The 12460-nt window shown below is 37.2% G+C and overlaps 1 protein-coding gene across 2 annotated transcripts; it reads right to left on the bottom strand.

The window, feature by feature from the left end:
* Positions 1–1445, bottom strand: LOC103700574 (cell number regulator 2-like). 2 transcript variants are annotated; one of them, XM_039131694.1, is made up of 4 exons: positions 1265–1445; positions 1087–1158; positions 761–973; positions 1–608 (listed from the first exon to the last, which is right to left on the bottom strand). In XM_039131694.1, exons 1-4 carry the CDS (start codon positions 1329–1331, stop codon positions 484–486), a joined length of 477 nt encoding a protein of 158 aa, XP_038987622.1. In that variant the 5' UTR covers positions 1332–1445; the 3' UTR covers positions 1–483. The 2 variants fall into 2 exon arrangements, with proteins under 2 accessions (XP_038987622.1, XP_038987623.1); XM_039131695.1 differs by having other exon boundaries at positions 1–343; positions 1265–1433.
* Positions 1446–12460: the final 11015 nt, after the last annotated feature.

A 12460-nucleotide genomic window follows, 5' to 3' on the forward strand; every position in this document is an offset into this window, starting at 1 on the left:
TCCATGCTCCTTCCCAATATCAACATGTCAAAGCTTTCGAGAAATTGCCAATAGCACCAACAATAATTTTCCGGGAGCAGTCAAGGCGATGCACAAACCCTAGCGGTCCGGCTTATTCAAACACGTCGTCACCCATGCAGCCCAACTCACACACTCGAACAAAATACTCTTATTACATACTAGCTTTTAGAAAGGAACAAAGTACGTCCTTCGCTCCTTGTAGGAATAAGTAGCATTCTCCTCCACATTGTAGGCAAACTTGGAACGGGTTAACGGCTCATGCCTTGAGTCCCTGGTGGTAACGTCGCCGCCTGCCCCTTCCTCTCCATGTTCCCTTGCCATCCTACAAAAAAAGAAAACACCGCAAACAACCAGCTAACTTCCCATTCCATTTCCCTCTCCACACACACACACACACACAGACACACACATATAGAGAGAGAGAGAGTCCCTGCCTCTTCCTCTCCTTGTTCGCTTGCCACCCTACAAAAAAAAACACCGCAAACACCCAGCTAACTTCCCATTCCATTTCCCTCCACACACACACACACACACATATATATAGACAGAGAGTCCCTGCCTCTTCCTCTCCATGCTCGCTTGCCACCCTACAAAAAAACAGCGCAAACACCTAGCTAACTTCCCAATCCATTTCCCTCTCCACACACACACACACAGATATTATATATATATATATATATATATATATGTATATATACACAGAGAGAGAGAGAGAGAGAGTCTGGAAGATAATGGAAACCTATGATCATGTCGAAGCCCCGGTGCTGGAGCTCGCGGTACTCTTGGCAGAGAGCCAAGTGGTGGCAGAAGCAGTGGACGAGGCAGTCGTTGCAGGGTTCCTTCGGCAGCGAGTACTGCCGCCTCAGCTTGGTCCGGTAGAAGCACGAGTATATCCAGGGTGGCCCGACGACGAACATCATTAGAGTATACAGCAGTCCAGCCGTCCCGCATGCTTCGCAACACCACCATATCCCATGCACGTACGTATCATTAGACAAACCATGCAGTTCTCATGCACCCAAAAAAATTATACAGAGAAGTTGAAGGAATTCATGAGCGACTTACAGGTGGATCCTCTGTCAACAATCTCGGCGATCCGACCGAAGGTTACGCATGGGCAGAAGCATGTCAGGCAGCCTGCAAGAGAAAAAAAAGGAGCTTACATTAGGGAATTCGCAAGCGGATGGATTTGTTGGAAGTTGGGTGGTGGAAGGGTGGAGATCTAGGGACAAGAGAGGTGTACAGTTGCCGGCATCTTCGCAGCAGTCGCAGAGGCCGGTGGACCATGCCATAGCCGCCTCAGAACTCATGGTGAGGGGAAAGGGGAGAGATATATGGGACAGGATAGGAAAGGATAGGATAGGATGGAGTTCAGAACAAGAAGAGTGCAACCTATGCTGTGTTCTCCTCCGTGTGTGGGAGGTGCTACTTATAGGCGAGTGAGAGCTTCCGTTGGCTACAAATTTGGTGAAATATATATATATATATATATATATATATATATATATATATATATATATATCAAGGACCACCACCTTGGATCGTACCACCTTTGGTCCCATTGGCGAGAGATTAATTGGGGGGCTCAGTTCCCTTGCCACGTCTGGTCCTCTTTGTTGAGGGACTCATCTTTTGGTTACATCCTCATTTTACGAAGAAATATAATAAAATATATTTAAATTTTATTTTTCATTAATTCAATACATATATATCATATTAATGATAGAGGCATGATATATTAGCTTTCCTATCATATTATCCAACGATGGGGCCATTTAGCATTGTTCTTTTTAAAAGGAAAACGAGTTTTAAATGGTAGGATATACTTTCCGTCCATGTCATATCAACTTTCACCTCCGTTTTCTGGGAATAAGTTTTAATTGATATATTATATCATCTTTTTATTTCATCAGCATAACATCAATTGAACTTAACAAAAAAATTGAGAAAATAATTTTTTAGTAAACCTGATTGATGCCATATTGATAGAAAAATGACATATTAACTATCTCGTGTGATTGGCTTTATAAAATAGTCAACCAATATAACTTTTCCTTTAAGAGAGAAAATTGAAGTTTGCCTATTCCATTGTGCAGTGTGACATCTAATGGTAACACCTAACTCACATCCAAATGCGAATCATGAGCCACAAAGCTCATTTATGAAAGATCATTAGTTATGCTCCATAGTCCCAAATGTTATTGTTAATTCTCAACACAAGCTTGTAGCATGCAGCAAACTAAAATGAATCATTTCTGAGGAAATGTTATAGTTTTGATCAAAGACAGTTGTGGACCTCATGAGCTTACTAAGTACTAGCTCATTTGGAATATTACTATATTTATGTGCAGCATGATTAGCATTGGCATTTATCAGCAATCAAAGTGAACATGAGCACAGCACCTAGGTTGCATGTAAACTGCTCTCTTGGCCTTGCATCATTCTAATGAACACCAAGTTGACCTGAGAGACCTGAACCTCTTAATGGCCAACCTACTGTTTGATGTTGTCTTTAAGAGGGAGATTCACGTGAATCAATTCAAGACTTGCTTGGGAACTTTCCGCTGGATGCAGCAGGACGGAAAAAATTTTTTAAAAAAAAATCAAGAGTCTTTTATCTTGATCCAGCAGCAAAAGAGCCAACTGTGTGACCCCTGCACTCTCTCCTACCTGTTTAAGGTTGATTGATCAAAATCTTATATTAATCAAAGTTTGATGGAATGTTGCATGTGTAATTTTGCATCCTGTGCATCTAAAGGTAGGATATATAGTTGATACTAAGGGAATATTTGGTTGGGAAAAGTTGGGATCTAGAATGAAAATGGAAATGAGTGATTTCTAATCTAGCCATTTGATTGGGGGAGTATAATTTCCATTCTCATTCCAGAAAAAAAATGAGCATGCTCTAATTCTCCAACATTCAATCTCGGCCTTCCCCTAGTATTCAAATTTCACTCCTTTAGGTTTACTTAAAAATTTTGATTTTTCAAAAATACCCTTCTTTCTAAAAATTTACTTAAAAATATTCTGATCCTAATTCTTATTTCAGTTCCAGTCACAAATCAAACATGTAGGAGGATATGGTCATTTCGATTATCATTCCAATCCATTCCAATTTTGCTTCTGATTTTGGTCATAAACCAAATGCACCCTAAGTTGAATGGTTGAATAATCTAAATATTAATATGCACCAGACCTTCATTTTTTCCATTAAAGCTTGGTGTTCATATATGGTTTTACTCCTCTCACTGCAATGGAAGGATTGACCGGTTGAGCGAGTAAGATGATTTTATAGCTCAGGGCATCATAGATGGAAAAATCAGTGAGTGGCCAACTAGACATTGGTTAAAAAAAAAAAGGCAGAGGAATACCATTCATTTGGCTGGTGTGTTGTTACATTCCTTTAGTATTACCAAGGGATGGTTAATTGTTTGGTATGCGGTGAAGTTTAAACATAAATTAAAGTTGGCATTATTAAGTCAATACATTGTTTTGGAAGGATAACTGCTCACAATAAAGTAAAAACAAACAAATAAATACATATACACATACATATATGTGTGGATATATATATTTACATTATTTTGTACCAAAAAAAATAGATATTTATTATTATAATGCATAATTACGAATTCAACTCCGTCCCTAAATTCAACTCCACCACGGGAGGCTTCATCTTCCTTTTTGTTTCCTCTTCTTCTCAGTTGTGAGTACTTCTATCAATCATTTATACTACTATATAGTAAATGAATAAATAAAAATATTAACTTAAAATAGATTAACTTGAATTAGTTTTTACAATTGGAACTCCTTAGAAAGGACTTCATTTGTTTTGGACTTCATCTACATTATGATTAGCAATTGCCATGCAACTCTCCACAATAGCTACAAGTATATTACAACACTTCTCACTATTTGTTACCTTTCCTAGACATGTAATTCTATATATGTGCTTGACGCTGGTATCTTAAGGTGATTCAAATTTGTGTGTTATCAACCACCCCTTATCGAAATAAGAGCAAAAGAGATCATATCTATAATCATGAAAGTAATAAATCAACATTTTTTTTACATGCATGCGCTCCACTATCAACTGGTGTTAGTCAAACACAAGAAATATTATTTGGCATAAGAGCCTATCTCTCACAAACAAGTGCATGCAGACACTCACAAACTTGGATGAAAACAAAGAAGGGCTATGAAATACGAGTAAGAAGGGCCACACGATATGGTAACTCCCTCTGATTGATCTTTGGTCAAGGCACCAACTAGATGATTCTCCCATTATGATTCTCATGGACAAATATGAAATGATCATTTCATTCTAGAGCATGGGAACAAGAATCCTAATGGCCATTGAAGATTATTAGTGATAAGATATCCAGTAGACCTTGATAGCTTATGAACAGACGCCTTCATACGTGCTTTTCTATAGATTAGCCATGCTTAGTAGAACTTGCCATGATACTCAGATCGATTGTTTACTCACAAGTATCATTAATTTAAAAATAAGATTTGCATGTAATGGGGTTTGTCACCTAAATATGCAACTTTTATTCTTAAACAAAATTACTTAATTGATGATATTTTTTGTCGGGGTTGTTTCTGAAAAATTAGAGTTGTGATTCTCTCAGTGCTTGTCTTTTATTTTTTTTATTGATGAAGAGGGAGACAAAGCCACCCGACCTTTATTAGAAAGAGAGAGTTCTTCTAGTACCTGTCAACACAATGCGCACTTCCATAGTGGCAAAGAGATGAAAACGATGGTAGGACCATCTGCAATTAGTACTATAATGACTACCTTGAATTTATTGAAGATTCTTAGAGCTATTCTCTCCTCTCTCTTTTTCGGCTGGATAAAGCATAACCATCAAGCAATGCTGCAGTGCTTTTTCCTTATCCAAATGTTCCTCTAAAATATTCTCATAAATCAACTAATTATACTTTTTTTTTAGTTATCCATGCGCCTTGTCATATTACATTTTAATTGATCAGCTATTGCTTCATTTTATCTTTTCCATCTTTTTTGTTGCAAAAATAAATATACAAGTATTACAGGCATTTATTTTTTTGTTTAATATATATTTTAATTTATAATTATCTCAGTTTGTTTTGAACTTTTAGTAAACTTTTAATAATCATCAATGTCTCGATCTTCTTTTAAGCTTAGTTATTGTCTAAAGGCAGTATTACATTGCCGAGTGGCCAACTAAATAGATTGGGATGAGGTGGTGAGGACTTTTCAGCTGACCGGAACATCTTCTTCACACTCCTTTGTCTCTTTCCTTTCACACCCAAGGTGGCTGGAATTTATAATTATTTCAATTTATCTTGAACTAATTTTGGTGGTTGTTTTTTTAATAGTTGTCAACATATAGATCTTGTCCTGTCGCCGAAGATGACACTCTTGACTAATGCTACTGCCAAGTGGCCAAGACTTTTTGGCTGACAATAAGCATCTTCTGGGTACTCTCCTGGTGGTGGACTCGGCAATTATTTGAGCTTCCTTTGTGAACCAAGCCTTTGGTTTTCATGGGACCCCAAGACTAGCTTGGCATGGTCAGGATTTAATGTTCTTCCGGGTGGAAAACCAGCCCTGCTTGCAAGCTCGCCAGGCAACTCAATGTGGAGTCACAAGTCATAACTTCTAAGTCAATGCCAGTTTCTGGTCCCCATCCTTCTTTTTGCTAGCATTTTGCATGTCTCTTTTAGAGGAAGAAACAAGGAGGAAAAATAAAGTTATAACACAAAAAGAATCTCTTGGCTGATCATTGAGGCAAGCATCCCACTACGTTCTAAGAAGGATGTTTTGTAATGTAGAAGGCTATACATATTTAGAAAGATGAAGTCACAGTTATTCATTGTGTTGGCATGTCAAATTATGCCTGATTTGGCATGCAACACAATGAGCGATAGCCATCCATTTCCAAGATAGATAGTATGTTGTCTATCCAAACACAAAACAAGCAAATTAGAGGATCTCAACTTGGATCAAACCCATGAGTTTGCAAAAATAATGTATCTACTTTCTTGTACAGAGTTGCATATGCCATTTACTTATCTGTCGGAGAAAGAGAATAGATGGATCAGTTGTGAGACATATTTAAACTTGATTTTATAACGTTAACAAAAATTTAAATTCTCTCCAATACAAATCCAGACATTGAGGATGATAGTGTTATTTTGATGATTAACAAGTAATTATCTAGAGTATGCTATAAGTTAAATTGATACTTCATTTATAAGTTCATTACTCTCAGTATATTTGGTTAATTGAAAATAGATACATGACCTTGTTCATTTGAATGAATCTAACCTTGAGAATGCAGCAAAGTGTGGATTGAGTCGACCCAAAGGTTGATTGGGTCGACCCCGGCACATCAAGAAATCATTTGGCACACTCCTGCACAAATGGCACAAATGAACAGTGAGTTGGGTCGACCCAAGGTAAGCATGAGTCGACCCAACCTTGAAGAACCTCAAAAACACAACTGAAGAATGCTCTCTGGATTTACTGAGAGGGTCGACCCAAACAGTGGTTGAGTCGACCCAAGCTTGAGTCGACCCAAACCCTGAGAGGGTCGACCCAAAGGCAAGACAGAAAGACAGACAGAAAATGGTTCTCTGGATTTACTGAGAGGGTCGACCCAAGAAGAAGTTGAGTCGACCCAAGTGGACTTTGAGTCGACCCAAAGAATGGTTGGGTCGACCCATGGGAAGGAAGGCTGAAATTGAAGTTTCTGTGGTTTCTGAGAGGGTCGACCCAAGGAATGTTTGAGTCGACCCAAGGCAAAGTTGGGTCGACCCAAGGACAGGTTGAGCCGACCCAAACACGGGCTGAACAGTAACGGCTAGTTCTGCAACTGTACTTTTTGTCCTTCCCAAGGTGAGTAACGGCTAGTTTTTCAAATCTAACCATTGGGACTTGTCCTAAGAAGGTGGGAAGCTATTTAAAGGGGCACTATTCATCAGAGAGAACAACTTTTGTGTGGAATATCAAAGAGTACCCAAGAATACAAAAGTGCCCTAATCTTCTTCATCAAGAGCTTCATTCAAGAATCAAAGAAAGGGATTGAGCAGATTCAAAGAGGCATCAAGAGCTCCATCCCCCTTAAAGAGTGAAGCATCCTTGACAAAGAAGAGCAAAGCGACTTCAAAGCGATAAATACTTTCTAACTCTTCTTTGTAGCTTATATTGTTTCATATGCTCATTTAGGAGTTTGAATCTTTCCTTTTGTTTATTAAACACTTTGTAAAGGTTCGTTGGTGAGCCCGCAAAACCAACAAAGGTTTTTGGTGAACCCGGAAAACCAAAGTGTAAAGGTTCGTTGGTGAGCCCGTAAAACCAACAAAGGTTTTTAGTGAACCCGGAAAACCAAAGGGTAAAGGTTCGTTGGTGAGCCCGCAAAACCAACAAAGGTTTTTGGTGAACCCGGAAAACCAAAGTGTATAGGTTCGTTGGTGAGCCCGTAAAACCAACAAAGGTTTTTGGATTGTGAGCCCGGAAAACAATCCAACTGTAATCCGCGAGATTATAGTGAATTCCCAAGGGGTCGCTTGGGGAGTGGACGTAGGTGCTAAGGAGAGCACCGAACCACTATATATTGTTGTGTTTGTGTTGTGCTTGTGTTTACATTTATTCTTGCATTATCTTCCATCTTTGTTCTAGTTTAACTCATTCAAATAATCTAAGAAAGCATCCACCGCACTTAATTAAGAAAGCTTTTAAAACACCAAAATTGAGAAGAAACCAATTCACCCCCCCCCCCCCCCCTCTTGGATTGTCACCTTGGGCAACAGATATTCTTGTCTATACCTGGCTATCGTTCATTTTGGATGACGCAAGACTTGTCCAATAAGGTCAAAATTCAAAAAAAATGCTTGGTTCATGAGCATATAGCAAGTACTACTTACTAGGAAGGAGGGGACGAGGTGGAAGCACTGGGAGGGAGCGGATCATGAGATAGATTAGGGCATAAAAAATATCAAATTTTATATAGGCCTGGCCTGTAGCTCGATTAAATATAAATAAAGTTTAGGCCTGATGTCTGGCCCATGATCAGCTCTAATATAGATAGATAGATACATGCACTCCCTCATATACCTAGTTAAAATACTTTTTAATGCTGCTGCTATCAGTTATCTTAAAAAAAGAAAAAAATAGAAAAGAAAGATCTTATAATACCTTTTTAGTGTACCAACACTATTTATAAATCTGGGCTGATATCTCTCAACATAATGCATTCATGCGTGATTGTTTCCATATTCAAACATGAAAGGTATATGAAAATATAGGAGGGAATGTATGGAGAAAATGTTGATTTTATATATGAAAGATATAAATATTACAATAGTTTAGAGATAAAAAGAGATAATGAGGAGGGTGAATGTTTTTAAAACACTTGATTCCATATACGTTCATAGATACTATTTTTAGAGGAACATATCTGTTTATCTTTCTTTATAGATTACCTGATATGCCTCAATATCTTACTAAAATATTTTATGTCTAATAATTATATTATAAATAGAATAAATCTAGTGTACTTGCATATAAAATTTCTTTGTAATCTGCATGTCTTTCTTAATAATCTTATAGTATATAAAATGTTATTATGGTAAAGAAATATGAATCTAGGCTGTACATTAATCAACTTAACTAGACCTTGATGGGTGCAAATGAAATCATGAATATGTATGATCTATCCATCTTAGAAATTTTTTATTTCATTTTATGGTCCAAGTTTGGTGAGTAAGAGAAAGTCCATTAAGATGATCGAATGAGTTGAATTTAAAATATTTATCAGGAAAAAAAAGAGTAATTATTGGTTTGGAGTTGAGAAACTTTTTTTTTGTGCAAATTATTGATTCTTTTTTAGAATGTCAGGCTGCAAAACCATCCCATCATAATACTTAAAATTATATACGGCGTAATCTATCAATATTAGATTTTATTATTATTATTTATTCAAAATTGCATCTTATGGATGACTCCTTTGGGAGTTGTGAGGAAAAATAAAAGCTTGCTAGCATTTTTCTTTTCTCCTCTCTCTTTCCTATCCAACTGTCTTGAATTCCAATGCTTTTTCTTTCTTCAATCACTCAAGGTCACTCGAGTTCTCTTTAACTATAACAAAAGATTTTTTTTAAATTATTTTTTCATATTCAAGAGAGTTCTCGTTAATTATTTTTTTATATTTAACAAATTTCCAGGATAAAAGCCAGAAGCAAAAATTAACTTAAAGAATATATAAATATTTTCCTTAACTGATAAATAACATTGATCTAGATTTGCTACCACTTTCGGATAATTTTATAGATACCTTTGGTAGGGTTGCAAGTACGCTGGTTCGATGAGACTTGCTATTAGGAGAAAGTGCACCATATAGTCGTATGTGCATGTAGATAATCACAACTGTTTGTTTCTACAACGGTGCAACAAGATGAACACATAATAAATAGAGTCCACAAAAATGAGCGGCTATGATTGGTTGTGTGCACGACCACATGGTGCGTGCAGCCTAGGGTATAATTTCTCCACTATTAGGCTCGGAAGAGCGAGAAGTTTGTTAAATATAAAAAAATAATTAAAAAAAAAGCCCTCAGCCTTTCTTGGCCCAAAATGGATAGAGGGTATACATATATATATATATATATATATATATATATATATATATATAGCCAACCCCAAGAATGGGTTTTTCTTTCGAGTCTGGATGGGCTCTAATGGGCCCCATATTATCGGCCCGCCACCCAGCCCAAGCAACCTGGCAATCATAAGCAAGCCAAACCACCAAACCTCGATCAAAGCAAAATATACACATAACCTAAGCCAAGCCTTGTACTATTGCAACTTAAAAGCAAAGTCCAAAACGTATCCTGTGAGCCTAGACAAAGGTTGCCTGAAGTTTAAATTTCAAAATTTGAAACTCTTTGACATCCCCATCTTGACCCGTGACCAATCAACAGTCCTGTTTGACTAGTTTGGTCTGCAACCGAACTATCTGCCTATCTCCATCGTTGCAATTAAGGATGAGACCATGACCATTGCTACGTCAACCATGGCCTCCGAGTGTTGGCCGCACGTCTTCGGCTCAAGATGGCAATCGGGTCGGGTCGAATCAAATACGAGTCAGGTTAAAATTTCGTCAATCTAAACTCGGCCTACTTATTAAACAGATCAAAATTTTGATTACGAATTCGATCTGCTTATTACACAGTTAACCCGATCCACATAATCTATTTATTAAATAGGTCAAGTCATGTTAAATTGGTTGAACAGGTTAAACGAATTTTTAACATTTTAAATAGATTTAAATAGGTTGAACAGGTTAAATGGGTCGGGTTAAATTGGTCAAAAATAGGTTAAGCATGTTTCAAATTGGTTAAATAGATTGAGTTATAATCCTACCTAATTATTAAATATGTCAAGACGGATTAAACGGGTCAAAGGTCTAAACTTGAACCCAACCAATTTAATAAATATATCTAAATGAGTTGATCCATTTATGATCCAAACCTGTTTATGTCAAACAAAATCTACTTAAAGCAGAAAGTTTGTGGGTCAGGTTGACGAGTCGGATTATAAATTATCATTTATATCTTCAACGCCATTGTCATTCATTGAAGCTCCCCTTCACCAGTCCAATGTGCCCCATTTTTTGCATGACATAGCTCCATCATCATTGCTTGATGCTCTTCATCATACCTTCCTAGCTTGCAACCTCATCCAACTCCCACTGCTGTTGTCACTGCTATTCATTAGGATCCATAGCTTATGCTTGCTATCATGGCCTTCACCTCAATGTTGCGGTATCAACTCGATGTTGTTCATCATCTATACCCATCAAATTAGCCTCATTGTGGCTAATTTGTTCCCTACCTCAGATTTTTCCTTAATCCCGCCCAAGTCTCATCCACCCTCCAGGCCAGGGCGGTTGATGGTGGATAGTGTCTTGTTTATGCTGCTTCTTTATGCTCAAAAATTAATTGGTCATTAATTTCATCTATAGTAAATGGTCAAACAAATTAGACAGATTAAGGCTTAGTTAATTGTTTCGATTGTGATACTTGGAAAGCTCATATTTAGCCACTTGTTACTCATACAAAAGATCATATATGGATGCTCTGCTGAAATTAACTTGCTAAAGAAAATTATCGGAAAATAGGATGGTTATGTACGAAAAAAACCAACCGAAGAGGAATTATTAAATTTCAACATTCTCTGATTCAGACTGGATTTCGAACATCGTCCCAATTCAACATATAAATCTATTTCTTGGTCAGCAACCCATAAAAAAGAAAACAAATATTAGTAACTCGCAAAGTTAGCTGTGGATGTCATTTTACTGAGAGGGAAGTGACTTGAGCCTTGCCTATAAGCAAAGGAATCGATTTACTTCTTTTTCTACGCGAGGTTCAAGTAACAGAATCGATACTGATTCCTCCCCCTCTTATCGTAGTTGATTCTTGTACCCTCACGGCTTGTACTTGAGAAATCAATTTCATTAGCTTGTTTCACTTGCATATTTGTTATTACTCTTCTTATTGGTTTTCGTCTTCGTGTAATTCTTGTTCTATTAGAAATTACGAAGTCCTCTTATTAAGGCAAAGACAACACGCTGTCTCTCGATTTTTTTTTTTTTTTTTTTTTGGTGGCTACAGCGGATGAATCATACACGTCTAATGTGAATAAATTCAAAACAATCAAAACACAACAAATCTCTGAGCGTTCTAGAAAACTCCCTCTTAGTATAATTAGTCATAAACGAGCCCACCCAATCTGCAGCCCCATCGTCTTTTGATTTAACTAAAATCTTTGATCAACCTGCTCGATTTTGCATGCCAGCAACCTGATCAGCAAAAGTTCAGTTTCTTAGGAAATAAGTCTACAAAGATTTGCCTCTTGGGCTCACGATCACAATGGGGATGGAAGGTTAGCATCTATATTGAAGAAAGGCAACGGAAATATCAATGAAAATATGATGTTTTCAACATTCTTAATTAAACTATTTTTTAGCAGAACCTAGTTATGCAATCCATAATCGAACTGATGCAAGACCCAAGCCAAATCACAGAGAACTGGCCCACCATGCATATAATAGGGGCTGATGTCTCTGTTCTGAACTAAACCCCCTGAAGATTGAATAAAACCAGCACTTAGGACTAACTTTGGGAGAACCAGCACACCATTTGGATGGTAGAGCCTGATCTCCTCTTACTCTTCTTGTTCTTCTGATTTTTCTTTGAAAACTCTTCTTTTTTTCTCTTCTAAGTTGTAAAAGATACTAATTTACACTTTTTGAGAAGAGATAGACAACAAAACTCCTCAAAATTTTATTTCAAAACATGAACGCGGTCTAGATAAAATTTCAACTTAGGTCTCTTACCAATAAAATCTATCAGTAGCTCTAGTGCAAGAAATTGAAGTCCCATAAAG

This window comes from Phoenix dactylifera, chromosome 11, assembly GCF_009389715.1.
Source record: "Phoenix dactylifera cultivar Barhee BC4 chromosome 11, palm_55x_up_171113_PBpolish2nd_filt_p, whole genome shotgun sequence".
Lineage (NCBI taxonomy): Eukaryota > Viridiplantae > Streptophyta > Magnoliopsida > Arecales > Arecaceae > Phoenix > Phoenix dactylifera.

Coding starts and splice junctions, on each gene's coding strand:
- LOC103700574 (XM_039131694.1), bottom strand. CDS start 1,331: ATGAGTTCTGAGGCGGCTATGGCATGGTCCACCGGCCTCTGCGACTGC. Junction 974..1,086: donor TGTTGACAGAGGATCCACCT/GTAAGTCGCTCA, acceptor GGTGTTGCGAAG/CATGCGGGACGGCTGGACTG. Junction 609..760: donor GGGCTTCGACATGATCATAG/GTTTCCATTATC, acceptor GTTTTTTTGTAG/GGTGGCAAGCGAGCATGGAG.